Source organism: Pseudorasbora parva, chromosome 9 (assembly GCF_024679245.1).
Source record: "Pseudorasbora parva isolate DD20220531a chromosome 9, ASM2467924v1, whole genome shotgun sequence".
Lineage (NCBI taxonomy): Eukaryota > Metazoa > Chordata > Actinopteri > Cypriniformes > Gobionidae > Pseudorasbora > Pseudorasbora parva.
In genome coordinates, this window is record NC_090180.1 from 17,982,749 (window position 1) to 17,999,866 (window position 17,118).

The window sequence follows — 17,118 nt, forward strand, 5'->3', positions numbered from 1 at the left end:
TATGCTAACGCTCGCCCTCACGTTGACGTGATTGGTTGGTAGTTTGTGACAACAGTGACACCAGTGATTTCAAACCATGTTCTTTGGTTCACTGCAGTTTTTGCAGTTTTAAGGAGAAAATACATCAGCAATGGTGTTGACTTATGAATTTGCTCATGGTTTGTCTTAAAGAATATGAAAAACACCACATACACACAAAAACAACTTTAAAATATTTAAATATATAAAATATTTTGATGGTTTATGGATCTCCCCTCCAGACATCACTTTTGACCACTACTGTATGTTTAATAATTTACTGGTCATTCTTTTTTTATATAAAAATGTTCGGGGCCTTTGACTGTCAACCTCCAAAACAAAACAAAAAAATGCCATATGAACCACATGTGTGATTGTTGTTATATGAGTCTTGTGAAGTCCTATGATTACGTTGTGTGAGGAAAATTGCAAACAAAATAATATATTTTCTTTTCTGCCTTGCAGTTTCAGGTTGAATCCCAGCAGCAGGTTCGGGAATTTGAGGAATACATAAAGCAAGAGGAGGTGGACGCAGATATCGAAATCCATGAAATCCGCATGAAATACGAGCAAAATCTCAGGGAAGAAAAAAAGGCCAGTGCTATGCTCAAAGTGGAATTAGATACTACAACAAAGTCGGTGAGTGACTATAATTCTTTGAGTTTTGAGTTCATCAATGCAACTGTACACTGTATAAAAGACGACATACTGTATGCAGTGAGCTGAATTTTATGTAGGTTGGGTTGTGTTGTATAGTTTCATGGCCTGCAGAAGGAAATTGATAACAGGAACTTGGAGATCGAGAAGCTGAAGCAAGAACTGCAGAAGCTGCAGTCGGTGATCAAATCACTAGAGAACGACATCACTGGGCTAAAGGAGACCATTCAGAAAAAAGATGGAAATATACAGGATAAGGTGAGCACATGATGTTCATAATGACATGGAAAAAGCAAGTCAAATCAGTTTTATTCACAGGATATAGCTCTTTTCATTACATAATGTAAAAAGCAACTTCTCTGTCTATGCTGAAGTTGATCCTCCTGAATGACAAGATAATCACAAATCATATGTCTACAATCAGTCTCTTCCATCCATATTTGATGATTAAAGGAACTGTATGTAAGAAATGTATTTCAATTAATCAAAAAATGGCCCTGATATGTCACTAGATATTAAGAAATCATGTTAATTTCAAATACTTTCAAATCACTGACAACAATAGTCCGGCAAGGATATTGTCATTTAAAAGTTGTTATTGCAGTCCTCATCTGATGTTGTTGTTGACATGTTGTGTTTTGGCCTGAAGCTCCACCCTCCACCTATCGACCAATCACAAAGTCAGTAGTGTTTGCTGCATCCGGGTTGCCAACGGCATCCGGGTTGCCAGATCTGCTCTAACTGCAGCTACAAACATTCCTGGATCCTGCAACCTATCTGGCAACCTTGTGTCAGGGGGGAGGGGGAGAGGGGATACACTGCTCTACAGTCATTTGAAAGTGATTGCAGTACCCGTTTTGCAGTATCAGATTGCAGCCACAATCTTACATACACTTCCTTTAATATTCAAGAGGAGCAGCCCTTTGTTCCAGTGAGATTTCAGTGTTGGTTGAGCTTTCAGACGCAATCATGTAGTTATCAAGTGACTCACAGTTGTCTGGTTAGGAATAACAAATTATTCCTGTTCCTTTAACAACATTTGGCTTTATAAGCAGTTAAAGACGAATTACAAAGTGGGAATTTTGCACCCTCCAAAGTCATAGTCCAAACCACTCCAAGTTGTATGTCTATCATTCTCGTTCAGGTTTAACAAGAAGTGTGCTGAAGGAATGATGTAATTGTGTAAAGTTATCATCACCCTAGATTCCTCAAAAAAAGCCAATAGGAAGTTCTCATTGGCATTTGAATTATTGCAGAAAATCAGTTCTGTGATCAACAAAAGTTTGATTCTTTGATTAGTTTATCAAGATAATCTTCAAAAATGAACTCTGCTTTTGTTAATTGAAATATGATGCCTGTAAATATAATCAGCATATGTAAAAAGCTTAAGTTAGGCTATAAATGAACTATATCGTGGTCTTAAAGTAAACATGTTTGATGAATGAATGTATTATGTTTTATGAAAATCAATCAAAGAGCTTCAAGTAGTTTAATATTGTTTGCATGCCATCTGACAGAGTCTAGTTACCTCACAGTCAATATATTTAAAGGGGGGGTGAACACTCAGTTTCAGTCAATCTCATGTCAATCTTGAGTACCTATAGAGTAGTATTGCATCATTCATATCTCCAAAAAGTCTTTAGTTTTATTTTATTTATAAAAGAAATATGGGCTGTACCGAGTCTTTCCGGAAAAAAACGAGCGCCTGGAGTTGTATCGTGTGGGCGGAGCTAAAGAATGACAAGCGTGCAAAGCGGTGACGTCCTCAAGCGTGGAGAAACCCATGGCTATCGATCAGATTCAGCTAATACAGATATGATCCAGAATCAGATCCGGAGGCTGAAATAAATTGAACAGGAGAAACAGCAGTACATCTGTCTCTGTGGTATGTACTGTATTTAGTGGCCTGTCAACATTTGTGTGTGTTTACGCGCAGTTTATGAGGACATGATTCAGTTTATGGACTATTGTATGCGACTAAACCTTAGCAGTAGCAAGCAAAACAGTTTTGCACGTCCGACTAGTGTAACGTTATACATAGAACAACAATGGAGTAACGTTAGCGCATTTGAATGACGAAGCACACGATCGTGTCGTTGACTGATGTTTACTCACACGACGATAGCCAACAGCATAGACATTTGAAGCAGTTTTACTCACCGGCTGCTTCCAAAGCAGGACCGAACCTTTATCGCTGGGACCGCTCCGTCAAAAACACACTTCTTTGGTATGAATTGGTGAAGTCCTGTGACAGCGATGACCGTGGAGATCCACTTTGCGACGCGGCTGAAGCGATGTTGTGAAGCTTCCCGTCATTTCTGCATTCAAATCGGTTAAAATGCAGCGCTGCCTTCCCGGAATACTGTGCTGAAGCGTTGAAGTCGCTTGATGTCATCCATAGGAATAAAGTGGAGCGCGGCGCGAGTATAACGACATAAGTGTTTAAGGACGAGTGGATCTGCAGCTGAGCGAGTGTTTATGGGCGTGTATTTCCTCTCTCGCTCTAGTCACCCGCGCACCCTACCGGGAGAAGAGCCCGTACGGCCCATACAAGGACCTTCCGCTCTAGTAACGTCAAGCCGACCCATACTCGAAAAAAACTCTCAGAAACTTGTGAGAAACCGGAAGGAGTATTTTTGACACAGAAATACTCCATCAAACATCCAACATTAGTTTTTGAAACTTTGTCTATGTTTAGGATGGGAATCCAAGTCTTTAACAGTGTAAAAAGCTCAGTATGCATGAAACAGCATTTCACCCCCCCTTTAAGTTTCAGCTACTAAGGAACTGTATGTGAGAGGAAAATCTGCTTTGTCTCAACAGGAAAATAGCATCTATGACCTGAAAAAGAAGAATAGCACACTTAACAAAGCAATCGATGTGATGAACCACACGGCTGAATTAATGGAGGAGGAGATTGCACCCAAAGATGATCTAATTAAAGAGCTGAAGGAGCAGATGCAGGAGGTGTTTTACTGCCTCATCCCTTCAACCTGTCATGTTTTATTCAGTGTTTTTTTGCCTGAGCCATATCATTTTCTGCACTATTGCTGCATTGTCAATCCTGAAGATTAACATTTATTTATATTGAAAACATATTGTATACTACATTTATATATTTATAACTATACATTCATAATCAATGGCTGTCACAGAATATAGTTACACTTTATTTCAGTTGGCCACTTCTGGACATTCTACTAACTATAAGTAACTGTGCAACTACATGTCAATTAACTCTCATTAATTTTAACTAAGTCAACTAAGGATCACTATTAGTAGATGGTTAGGGTTAGTAGAAAAAGTTGACGTTTACTTGCAAAGTTACTTATAGTTAGTAGAATGTCCAAAGTGGATTAATAAAATGGTACCCAGATTACATCATTTTACAAAAAACAGGTAAGCGTTATAAACACAGTATGATCAAATATGTGTGTTTCAGATGGAGGTAGAGTTAAAGGACTTCCATAAGATGAACACACAACTGGAACTGAAAATTGATGAACTGAACTTAAAATTGAAAACCAAAGACAAAGAAATACACAAAGAATTGAAAAAGGTTAGTACTGTGTGTTTGTACTGTGAACTATCATACTGTGTAATAGGGCTGGGCGATATGGCCAAAATTTCATATCCCGATATAGCTCATTTGATATCCCGATAACGATATACATAACGATATAGCAACCTTTCTATTAATTCAGTTTATGAATAGTCTATACAAAATTGCAATGTGGAAATGCAGTTTGAAATGATATACAAAACAAATAAAGGTAGTATGGACTACATTTTTATTTTATTTAGAACCTTTTTTTAAAGCAAGACTGATAGTAAAGTTAACACCTGCCTAGGGATGTTTACCGCTGAACGTTTGACCGATGGCTGACCGTATCAACGTTAACCGATCAAAGTTGTCGGTTAAAATAAATAAAAAAGTGATCTCTAAATTAGGCTATTATAGACAGTGGACTAAATGCTACTACAGTAAGTTGGCCGTCTCATTCCAAAATCTTTTTGTGTGAAGTGAACATATCCCTCGCACTCAATTTTTCATAACTCGCCTGTTTGTACTTAATAAACCAATAAAAACATTTGGCGCGAGGTCACAGCGTTTGGGTTTGCGTGCTCACAAGGTTTGCAAAAAGTAAACACACGAGGAGCCAGAGCAGACGACAGTATTAAGCGTGAATTCGCTTGAGATGGGCTTACATTTGGAAATATATTACATCTTCATTTCAGTGGTAACACATAAGGTGTTGATCGTCTTTCTTTATTATTGTTAGCACTACCTCAAACTAAAGCGGCGTCTCTTCGGAGCTGTCATTTTCTTAAATGAGCCGCGGCAATGATTCAAATGAGCTTCTAAGGCTTGACAAACGCCTTTATTTTCAACGCGATCACCTTGTACCCAAACCATTTCGAAACTAAGGAGCCATTTGTCCTCTGATTACAAACAAGCTCCTCTGCGGCGCGTTTGCGGGACTCGTGTTTCGCGCTGTGGGGGATTTTAAAAAAGTGACGTGAGTGGAAGGGAGGCTACAGCGCGTGTGTGTGTGTGAGTGAGAGAGCGAGAGAGAGACAGAGGGAGCGCGTTTATGTATTGCATGGGCATGCCGTGGCGTGAGGTGCATCTTGACGTAAAATTCTGCCATAAACGCCTTATCGTGGCTTAAGCGATAGACAGGGTTGCCAACTTTTAAGTTCAGGTTGGAGTGAGATTTTTGGGGGGCCGGGGGGGGGGGGGGGGGGGGGTAATGCTTTTGATCTTGATTCAGTATCAGTTTATATCTAGTATATATACTGTACATAATAATATGTTTGTTTTGGCACTAGTTTAAAGATTTCTTGGGTCAAATTATATGTGCCATTCCTTAATATTCACTTGTGACTGCTTATATAAGTATCATTATTCATTAAAAAGATTAGGATGCAAGTTATTTAAGTTTTGAAATTTCACATTTAAAGAAATCTAGTGTTTGATCATCATATCTAAATATTTATTAGAATGCAAAGACTGCAATATATTTTTGAGCAACTAGATTAGATACATGTTTATTTATTAAAGAGCCATAAGGCACCTAATGGCATTACAAATAAACATTAATATTTTTTAGCCACAAAATGACTCTAATTTGCCTCTTTGAATTGGAATTCTCTATTTTAATATTAATTACTACACTAATTGTTATATAAATTTTAGAAGAAATACAAATATTAGAAGAAAAATATTTTAAGTGGTCATTTATTGACAATAATTGTTGCACAAATAGTATTTAGTACCAAAAGATCTCCTCAAAATATTCAATAAATATCATTTAATGAGTATGAGTGTGACCTATTAGTGTATTTTTTTACAGTCTATGCCTATTAGTAAGGAATACCTGAGGGCTAAATACAAGAATAACATTAATGTTATTCACTCTCCATAAAAAAACTATCCTGTAAATATGGCTGACTTAATAATCAATAAACACTAACACTATGCTGTACTGTTTACCAAAACTTGCAGCAAACATCTATATGGTGAAACTGTTGTGTATCCGCTTGAGCCATTTAAATTCATTGGCACAGCTAGAAGTATTGAGCGCTCATGGGCCACGTGACCAGCGCGCACCGCAGGGAGACGAGAGCATGCAACTCCGCTTTTCAACGCCTCTGGCTTTAACATTATGCCACATTAGCGCCAAAACGCTATTTATTGTTTGAATTTCATTCAAACACATTTAAAAAAATTAAAGCTTATAGCTTTGTTTAATATCAAAAGCAGGTTTGGCAATTTGGCGTGAGATTGAGTTGGGCGGGGTGAGAGCGTGAGACAGAGCCTGCAAGCGTGAGAATCACGCCAGATGCGTGAGAGTTGGCAACCCTGGATAGAGCCTTATATAAAACGATAGACATTTTCTATCGTCCAGGCGATATATTTCGTCATATCGCCCAGCCCTACTGTGTAACCTCATTTAATTCATAAATTACAAAATAATTATAAAGTAAGTTGATCTTTGAATTTTAAGTAAGTATGCAATAATATATAAAGAACATAATTAAGGATTATCAATAATTTAAAATACTTCGTTTTAATTTTACTTGATTACTTAAAGGGTTAGTTCACCCAAAAAATTGACGTCATTAATGACTCACCCTAAACAAAATATTTGCTTATTCACTTCGCTTTTTCGTTACACGTTGTAACTGTCTACCTTGAAACATTAAACTATTAGTATTTAAATGTTCTGACGTCCCTAAGAGAGAGTAGATCTTTTTATTATTATTTTTTGCTATAGTTTACACATACATGTACACATACACAGTGAGGAAAATAAGTATTTGAACACCCTGCTATTTTGCAAGTTATCCCACTTGGAAGTCATGGAGGGGTCTGAAATTGTCATCGTAGGTACATGTCCACTGTCCACTGTGAGAGACATAAACTAAAAAAAAATCCAGAAATCACAATATAGGATTTTTTAACTATTTATTTGTATGATGCAGCTGCAAATAAGTATTTGAACACCTGTCTGCTAGACAGATTTCTGCTAACATCTGTCAGCTAGAATTCTGACCCTCAAATACCTGTTAGTCTGCCTTTAAAATGTCCACCTCCACTCCATTATCCTTAATTAGATGTAGCTGTTTGAGGTTGTTAGCAGCATAAAGACACCTGTCCACCCTATACAATCAGTAAGAATCCAACTACTAACATGGTCAAGAGCAAAGAGCTGTCCAAAGACACTAGAGGCAAAATTGTACACCTTCACAAGGCTGGAAAGGGCTAAGGGGAAATTTGCCAAGCAGCTTGGTGAAAAAAGGTCCACTGTTGGAGCAATCATTAGAAAATAAGCATGACTGTCAATCTTCCTCGGACTAGAGCTCCATGCAAGAACTCACCTTGTGGGGTCTGATGATCCTAAGAAAGGTGAGAAATCAGCCCATAACTACACGAGAGGAGCTGGTCAATGACCTGAAAAGAGCTGGGACCACTGTTTCAAAGGTTACTGTTGGTACAATACACTTCAATACACTAAGACGTCATGGTTTGAAATCATGCATGGTACGGAAGGTTCCTCTGCTTAACCCTCGTGCACTGTTCGATTTCTGTGTACACCCTTTATGGAGCAGGTCAAATTGACCCTAATTGACCCTAAGTTCTCAATTCACACTGAAAAACAACAAAGATTTAGATACAATCTGTAAACTTTTAATATCATATTTGTCAAATATTTCAAAAAGTATATGTCTGAAGATATGATTTAATGAAAATGTTTTTTAAAAACTAAAAGAATTGAAAATAAATAGTATGCTGACATACACATTTTTTTACTTTTTTTTTTTTTTTTTTTTTACATCATAACTGAAATAATGAAAATAATCACTTCTCCTAAGTTGGCTGTTTTGTAAACTCATTTCATAAAGTCAAGAATTTACTTCTGACATGATGAGCACACAGCAAGAGTGTACTTTCTGCATATTAATTTCTTGCACTTCACACACGGTTCTGGTTTTGCTGTCATGCTAAGATGGGCACACCTCACATCTCTTCCGTTTTTTCCTAAAATCTGTGTTCACTTCTTCATTTTCTGTGGGTCCAACTCCAGATCCACCTGCTTGCACTGACTCAACCAAAGCTGCAGTGTGGGAAAGCTCATTATTCACTCACAGGGGAGTGGGAAACAAAACATAACAAAAACATACATCAAATAAATGTTTTTTATTTATTTTTTGGTTCTGTGAAGCTGCCTTTGAAAATCCTACATAAAAGGTTTAGTTAAAGGAGCACTTTGTAGTATTTTTGCAGTAAATATCCAAAAACCACTAGGCCAGTGTTATATATTTTGTTCAGTTGAGTACTTACAATATCCCAAATGTTTTCAACTATTTGTAAATTGTGAGAAAATGGCTATTTTAACCAAGGACCTGGACGTTTCGGCATTTGAGCGAGTCGCCTGTCAATCGCGTCATATCTGCATTACCCTCAGTTTTATTCTGCAGAAGCGCTTTTCTCTTAGCAGTGTGAACATGTCACAGCAGCGCTGAGCGAACACACAGAGTAACGTCATAACATCATTTTAAACACACTTAAATGGATCTAATATGATAAACAGAGCTGCTTTACCTTATAATCATGACCGGAAAAAGCGGAAGTGCGGTCACCCGGCGACTGTGTCCCGTCCCGTCATAATAAAAGTCCCGGTACTTGCGAGCCGTGTATAACAATCGCTCCAGCGGCCATGCTCAGTCCCACAACACTCGGTCCTGCTCTGCTTTACAAATACATTGATTTTCTCAGGTGTTCAAATACTTATTTGCATCTGTCATACAAATAAATAGTTAAAAAATCATACATTGTGATTTCTGGATTTTTTTTATTTCGTTTTTTTTTTATTTAGATATTTTTACATATTTTTATTTCGATTGTTTCTCACAGTGGACATGCACCTACGGTGACAATTTCAGACTCCTCCATGATTTCTAAGTGGGAGAACTTGCAAAATAACAGGTTGTTCAAATACTTATTTTCCTCACTATATAATTATATATATATAGCGCACTAGTATATATATATATATATAAAATATTAATTAGAGGTGGGTATATATATATTGATTTTTTTAAATCTAGATAAAAATTGCTCATCTGAATTCTGACGAAGGCTTTCAGAATGGGTGTGCTACCCTCTCAAATACGTTACGCTAGGGGTGTAACGGTACAGATTGCTCACGGTTTCGGTATGGTTCTGTATGTTCGGGGAATAAAGGACTACTGTCAAATAAAAATAAAGAAAATAAGAACAAATAACTTAAAGCTGCTGTCCGTAACTTTTTTTGTGATTAAGATTTACAAAAATTATATAATTAGAATGTGTACAACATGAATCCATTTTCCAAACCGTGTTTTTGTCTTACCCTGAATCATTATGGTACACTTATACTTATTTATATTGGGACTATATAAGGCCAGATTGGTAGGTACCGCTGCGGAGGAACACAGTCCCTGCGTGATCCGCCATAGACATAAACAGAGAAGTAGCTCCGGCTGCAATGTTCTTCAGCAAGATGCATGCAGTTCTGTTTATTAACCACTAGAGCGCAAAAAGTTACGGACTGCAGCTTTAAATACAAGCAGCAGCACAAATAAATACTATTGAGCAAAGATACTAATAAAATAAACAATGTTTTTCAGGTAGGTCTAACATTAGTTTTTAGGTAGAGAAATTGAATAAAGTAATCAAATGTAAAATAATTGCATATTTCACCGTTTAAATTAAAGATTAATCCTTAAACTTTAAACTTACTCAAGCTATTCAATCAAGAGCAGTGAGTGATGTCCTTATCTTTTGTTTGACATTAAACCGAGTAAAGGTCGCTGCCTCTTTAAAGCAGCACTAGGTAACTTTTCAACCTTCATAATATATTTTTTAAGACTCTTGTGATGATAAATCGACTTACAATAGGTTGAATGACACGTCTGCCATAGCCTGATGGGGTCTGTATCGTTTTTAATCGTACTTTTAAACTTCGGGTTTCGGGTAGTAACCCGAGAACAAAAAGAACTACAAAATTCGACTGCTTTACGGCATATACGTCACTTCCACCAACACACACACTTCCTTACATTCAGACGTGCGAGCACAACTTTGTTCGTCGGATAATATAGTCATGTCCGAAGCAGCACAGACACATAAGAAAGAAAATGTTTTGTTGGAGGAAAGCAATAAGAGGAAACGAAAAAGTGATGGGATTAAAGGCAGGACTAGGATCAAAATGTGACCAGGGTTTGCTCGTCGGCGTGAGCTGGAGGAGGCGTGCCCGACCGATGCTGTCCTGCTTGTTACGGTGAGCTACCACTCAAACATTGAACTGAAGTATCATATAGATTCTGTAAAACGGTAACCAATAGACTACTATAATGACGCTGGCTTGTAAACGTGAGCATCGTGATTATTTGGCGTTTGAAAAAAATAAAAGCCATGAAATTATATTCATATGACATGCTGAAGCATATGCCACTGACTGTAACGTTACCTGGGATGAAGACATTTCACACGCGCCGCCAGAAGAACTCGAAATCCTCTTGCAGTGTTCAGGGGAACTGTTAGTGCTGCACCATGTGCTGCACCGATCCGCAGCGCCACTTTTATGAAGTTATTTGGCCGGCACCGCACCACTGTATATATTTTTACAACCCGCCGCGCACCCGCGACCATTAAATAGACATACGGGGTCCGCGGGTTATGAGACGAGCCACGCATCACTAGTTCAGGGCTATCAGGGTTGTCATGTCAACAAATGCACGCGCGATGGCATCCCCTGTTGTAGGATTACAGCGCTTACGACAGTAGTTGAGGACATTATTTTTTCCAAACTGTAGGGGGACCCCGAGAGCAAAAGTAGCCAAGTGGGGCTTTAAGACCTAATGCAGGGATATGTGTCTTCTTTCTAGACTGTATAAAGTTCACTTAAAGGGGGGGTGAAACACTCAGTTTCAGTCAATCTCATGTCAATCTTGAGTACCTATAGAGTAGTATTGCATCCTTCATATCTCCGAAAAGTCTTTAGTTTTATCATATTTATAAAAGAAATATGGGCTGTACCGAGTCTTTCCGGAAAAAAACGAGCGCCTGGAGGCGTATCGTGTGGGCGGAGCTAAAGAATCACAAGCGCGCAAAGCGGTGACGTCCTCAAGCGTGGAGAAACCGGAGAAACCCATCTATCTCAGCTAATACAGATAATGATCCACAATCAAATCTGAGGCTGAAATAAACTGAACAGGAGAAACGGCAACATCAGGACGTCCGTCTCTGTGGTATGTAAGTTACTGTATTTAATGGCCTCTCCACATTTCTGTGTCTTTACTCGCAGTGTATGAGGACATGATTCGGTTTATGGACTATTGTATGCGACTAGACCTTAGAAGTAGCAAGCAAAACGGTTTTGCACGTCAGACTAGTGTAACGTTATACATAGAACAACAATGGAGTAACCGTTAGCGCATTTGAATGACGAAGCACGCGATCGTATCGTTTACTGATGTTTACTCATGCGACGGTAGCCAATAGCAGAGACATTTGAAGTTGATTTACTCACCGGCATCTTCCAAAGCAGGACCGCTCTGTCAAAAACACACTTCTTTGGTATGATTTGGTGAAGTCCTGTGACAGCAGTGACCGTGGAAATCCACTTTGCGACGCGACTGAAGCGATGCCTTGAAGCTTCCCGTCATTTCTGCGTTCAAATCGGTTCAAATGCAGCGCTGCCTTCCCGGGGCGCGACATAAGTGTTCACGGAGGACTGGATCTGCACCTGAGAGACTGTTTACAGCGTGCATTTCCTCTCTCTCCCTCTAGTTACGCGCGCGCGCACCCTTCCGGGAGAAGAGCCCGTACAGCCCATACAAGGACCTTCCGCTCTATTTAACGTCAATTAGACCCATACTCGAAAAAAACTCGCCGAAACTTGTGAGAAACCGGAAGGAGTATTTTTAACACAGAAATACTCCATCAAACGTCCAACATTAGTTTTTGAAACTTTGTCTATGTTTAGGATGGGAATCCAAGTCTTTAACAGTGTAAAAAGCTCAGTATGCATGAAACACCATTTCACCCCCCCTTTAAGGCATATTCAGACTATATCTGCTTGGATACTCATCAAGATGGACATGTTGAAATACTTTTTGTGTGAGTTTGTCTGTTCTATATATATATATATATATAAATACCGCACCTTTAAACACGTGGAGTAATCAGAGAGAACAGAAACCGAACAAATTAACAACCTAGGAGACTAACTAGGGTACTAAGGAAAATGGGAACTCAAACTCCCTAGTCAGGCCACTGATCAGGGAGTCAATCACAGAATATTTCCAGGCCACTGAAACGTTCGCTCCTTAAAAAGTCACACAATGCACCACAAATCTCAGGTGCATCAATGCTCACTATCTTCGCTTAAAGGAAGTTCTGAAGCGTGAAACTGAAATCATGTGAGCCAACTCACTACACATAAAGACAGATAACAACATGCAATATATGTTTTGAAAAATAGAAACCATTATTTTGTTATTTCAGCATAAACCTACAATGTTAGACGTTAGGGTAATAAAATCATTTAACAGAAGTATTTCTTAATTTTTGAAAATGACCTTCATGGATGCATTAGTTGACAATTAAATATCTAAATATGCCAATGTCCTAGTTTCACTATAAATTGTAAATGAGTAACTGTCCTGCTGTCTTCTCCAGGTGAAGGACTTTGGGGTTCTGGTACAGAGATTTAAAGCTGACCTTCACATGTGTGTGGAATGCATTCAGGACCCCCAAAAATTGAAGGAAAACATTCGAGAGCTCTATAAATGTTATGTTCAGCCATCAGATGTGGTAAGATCAAGACGATTATTCATGGTTATTATTCATATTCAGACTGTTTTGACTGCCGGTGAAGCGAGTGGGTGTGGCGTTTGACTGTAGGTCGAGAAAGTAGCGGTGCACACAGATATCCAGAGGGAAAACAGCAAACAGAGGGAGCACTATGAGAAGATTATCACTACTCTGAAGAACCAGCTTAGCAGAGATGCAAATGTCTTCCAGGCCAACAATACGAAGCTCATGAAGGTGAGAGGAACAAAAACGACAGTGTGCAATTAATGTGGAAATGATTATTTTCAATTTAAATCAGTAAAACAGACTTGACAAAACGGACACATGCAAGTACAAAATCAAGCGTAGCGTATTTCTGGCAGGTCACGTCAGTCATGCTCGCATCTTCTGACTCTTCACGTCTACCTTTAGGAATACGATGCCTATCACCCCTATATACAAGTTCCATTCAGTATTATCAGCAGCTTCATCACATTACTCAGGAGCTCCATCCCCAGCTCCTCCTCTCGTCCGGTCATGACCTTCAGATATTCCTCTTCAAATCAGACAAATTTATTTTGATTTATGTTGTCACATTAAATTATTGTCATTAAGATACATTTATACATTATGTTGGTTCTGTTCTGTTTACCCTAGGGTTATCGCAGCGCTCCCTGCTCTTATCCATGCTAGGCTGCATGGATGGGCAGGGAGTTCTGGCCCCGAACAGAACCATACCAGCTATCCGAACTGTATGCTTATTATCAATAATCTTTAATGATAGTAGTCCTAACAGAAGTATGGTACTCATACTGTAGTGCAGTGGTTCTCAACTCTGGCCCTCAAGGTCCATTTTCTTGCAGAGTTTTGCTTCAAACCTAATCAAACACACCTGAACAAGCCAATCAAGCAACCTGTCCTCCAAAAAAAGTATGACTCTGTAGGTCGTTTTTCAAGCACCTTATTACGACCTATATTTACGTTTTAAAGTCATGTGCCCTCTAGCTGGCGTAAAAATAATGACAATGTCGTATTACGTCTGACTTCATGAACTGACGTACGACTGCCGTTACCAACCAAAATGCATGTTCATTTTAATGCAATGTCTGGACTTTTTATCACCATTTGTCATATTTCCATTTAGTTATTAATTCAGCTTTGCCATCACATAAATTAATAGAACCTTGAAATATATTTTTTTTAAAGAAAGTAATTTTCTATCATAATAAATTTCACAATATTAATATATGTTTGATCAAATACATACAGCCTTTCTTTTTTCCTTCAGTCACTGTTTCTGTTTGTGTGAAAGTTCTCACAATTTCCATCTGTGTCCAGGACAACGTATTTCTCATGAAAGAGATCAATGATCTGCGCCAGGAGCTGCGCACAGTCCGAATGCAGCTGCACAACTACGAGAGTCAGAGCAACTTCAACAAGAACATCAAGGGCTCTGCTAAAACAAGAGGTGACTCATGTGGATTTTAAATGAATGTTTTTTTTGTTCCATTTATACCACACTTACCTTTACAAATATTAACTTTTCAGGACTGAAAAATAATGCCGGTGTTTCCCATAGGTTGAGAATTTACTTGTGGTGGGCAGGGAGGAGTGGCTCAGCGTGGTGCTTGATGAGCGGTTCAGAATAAACTAGTCAAACAATTAAGGTTTATGGATTGATATGCAGATTCAATTTACTTTTAGTACCAACGTAATGTGAAAAAAAAAACAATTTTTTATAGGGAAAATGTAAATATTCTGCTCTTAGTAAATGCATTACTCTTCTATAGTATCACACTAAACTACCCGACAGCTTCGGAACGCTCTTTACTTGTTTTCTGGGTAATTTAATCACAATTTAAAGAAAAGTTATTGTTTTTCATGAAACTTTGAGACTTTCTACTATTCCCATTTATGAAATGTGCACTATGTAGGATTTTTTCAGTAAAATATCCAAAAACCACTAGGCTAGTTGTAAATTGTGATAAAATTGCTATTTTAACTAAGGAGCCTGTGAGTTGCACCATATATGCGTTACCCTCAGTTTTATTTGGCAGAAAGATTTACTCTTAGCAGTGTGAACTGTGAACAAGTGTCACAGCAGCCGCCGAGCGAACGCACAGCTTAACGTCATAACATAATTTTAAGCACACTTAAATTAATCTGATATGATTAAACAGAGCTGCGTTACCTCCTACACATGATTGGAAAATAAATAATGTCCCTTCATAATAAAAGTCCCGTTGTTCGCAAGGCGTGTGTTGCATAAAAATCTCTCCAGCAGCCTTGCTCAGCTCCCACAACACTAGCCCCTGCTCTGCTTTACTACAGTAAAGATAATCGTTGATAATCGCATCTATTAACATGATTTCTGCCTGACTCCTATCCCGATTCTTTTCCACCAAAGTCAATAATTGCTCCTCTGCCACCATCTACTGGTAGTAGTAATTTCATGTCTTTTTAAAATAAAAGTAGCCTAGAAATCTAGACGCACCCTAGCGGCAGCAAATCTAATTTGCCGCGAGTATCGTCTAGCAACTCTCAATACACTTCTGAGCTGTAAACGGCAAACTTTGGTCGGCCCAATCACATTGTTTATAGAGTCGGGGGACGGGGCTTAACATAATGACGGCCGAGTTGCGCTTGTGTGCTTCTAGTTAACACAGAAACTGGCGAACGGCGGTCTTTTGAATCAGATTTGACCGCGACTCTGGAAGACTTGGAGTTAAGCTTTTCTCTGAGAAAAGAACAAAGAACGGCACTGAAGTCATTCTTAAGAAGGGAAGATGTGTTTGAGTTTTGCCTGACCGGATACGGTGAAAGTTTAATATGTCAGCAAGCTCTACTTCACCTTTGTTGCTCTGGTTGGTTGTAGCGCTATCTAATTGCGTGCACGCCGTGCAGAGGGAGTTTGAAAGACAACCGTTTATCCGCCCCCTCGGATTGAGCCCTGTCAATGGGGAGTTTCCAGACCAAACATCTTGATGTGGGTCTGGCTTGTCAGGCTAAAATAAAAGTGCTTGTTTTCCACAAATTGGCCTCACCTTTAATCTTTTAGTTTTACAAAGCTTTATCAAGCTTTTGAATTTAGTTTGTTTGTCAGCAATTGCACAAAACACACCATTAAATACCTTTTATATTATTATGAGAAGTTAAATATATTTTCAAACCACTACAGTCGCCAAATCTTTCTGTTGCGGTCAATGTTGATATTGCGGTGGGCCGCCACAAATCAATGTTTGGGAAACACTGATAATGCCTCTGGATAATCATTGATCGTTATAACATTTCCATCTCAGATATTCAGCTGTCTTTTTTCTGTCATGCTTCAGGTGCAGCTTCAGCAGGGAGGACTGTCTTGATGACGCAGGAGAATTCTGAAGAAGCAGAGAAGATCATCCAGTTACAGCGACTGGAGATCCACAGACTCAAGCAGGAGATTTTCAGCCAGATACCCTCATCCAGAACAAAACTACCACCACTTACCAACTGAATATTGCTTGTTCTTCATGCCTGAATAAAGTATCAAATGTCATATTGGGTGTTACTTTATGAAACGATAGAGAATATGACAAAATTATGACCAGATTGAAATAAATGTTCCAGATATTTTACAATTTAGGGTTTGTTAATTTTATTCCATGGTGTACCAACCTGTATGAATGACGTTTATAAAGAATAATTTGATAAAATACACAGAACGCAGAGCAATTTCTCAATGATCAGCCAACAATAGAAAAGGTTTTTGTAATTTAAAATTCATGTAAATTCATATAGTAATAATTAAAATGGTAATGGAGAATTTCCACAGGATTTTTTAACGATTCAAAAAGATTTTTCGATTCTGTTTTACCTGGTAAAATGGGGGGGAAAAAATAGATTTTATGGTTTTTCTCTGTGAGCAACACGCCTGATTGAGAAATGTTTGTAAGCTATTTAAATTGGTTATTATGTATTAGAGAAGTATATTAAACATTTATATTGGGCTATAAAGTCTTCATATGTCTACGTTTTGACTGTTTACTTTTTGTGCTATTTCCGTCCTAAAAACTGAATGCATAATTAGGTATTTTGCTTTGAGACCCTTGCTTGCTTAG

The 17,118-nt window shown here is 38.4% G+C and overlaps 1 protein-coding gene across 2 annotated transcripts in view; it reads left to right on the plus strand.

Annotated features, from left to right (window-relative positions):
- Positions 1–16,923, plus strand: part of cfap57 (cilia and flagella associated protein 57) — a 34,129-nt gene extending 17,206 nt beyond the window's left edge. For both annotated transcript variants that reach the window (XM_067454219.1, XM_067454220.1), the window contains 8 exons: positions 484–657; positions 775–933; positions 3,499–3,642; positions 4,118–4,234; positions 12,908–13,042; positions 13,133–13,276; positions 14,360–14,489; positions 16,354–16,923. In XM_067454219.1, coding sequence (XP_067310320.1) covers positions 484–657; positions 775–933; positions 3,499–3,642; positions 4,118–4,234; positions 12,908–13,042; positions 13,133–13,276; positions 14,360–14,489; positions 16,354–16,514 — 1,164 coding nt within the window. In that variant the 3' untranslated portion in view covers positions 16,515–16,923. The remainder of the gene's footprint in view (positions 1–483; positions 658–774; positions 934–3,498; positions 3,643–4,117; positions 4,235–12,907; positions 13,043–13,132; positions 13,277–14,359; positions 14,490–16,353) is intronic.
- The last annotated feature ends 195 nt before the right edge of the window (positions 16,924–17,118 follow it).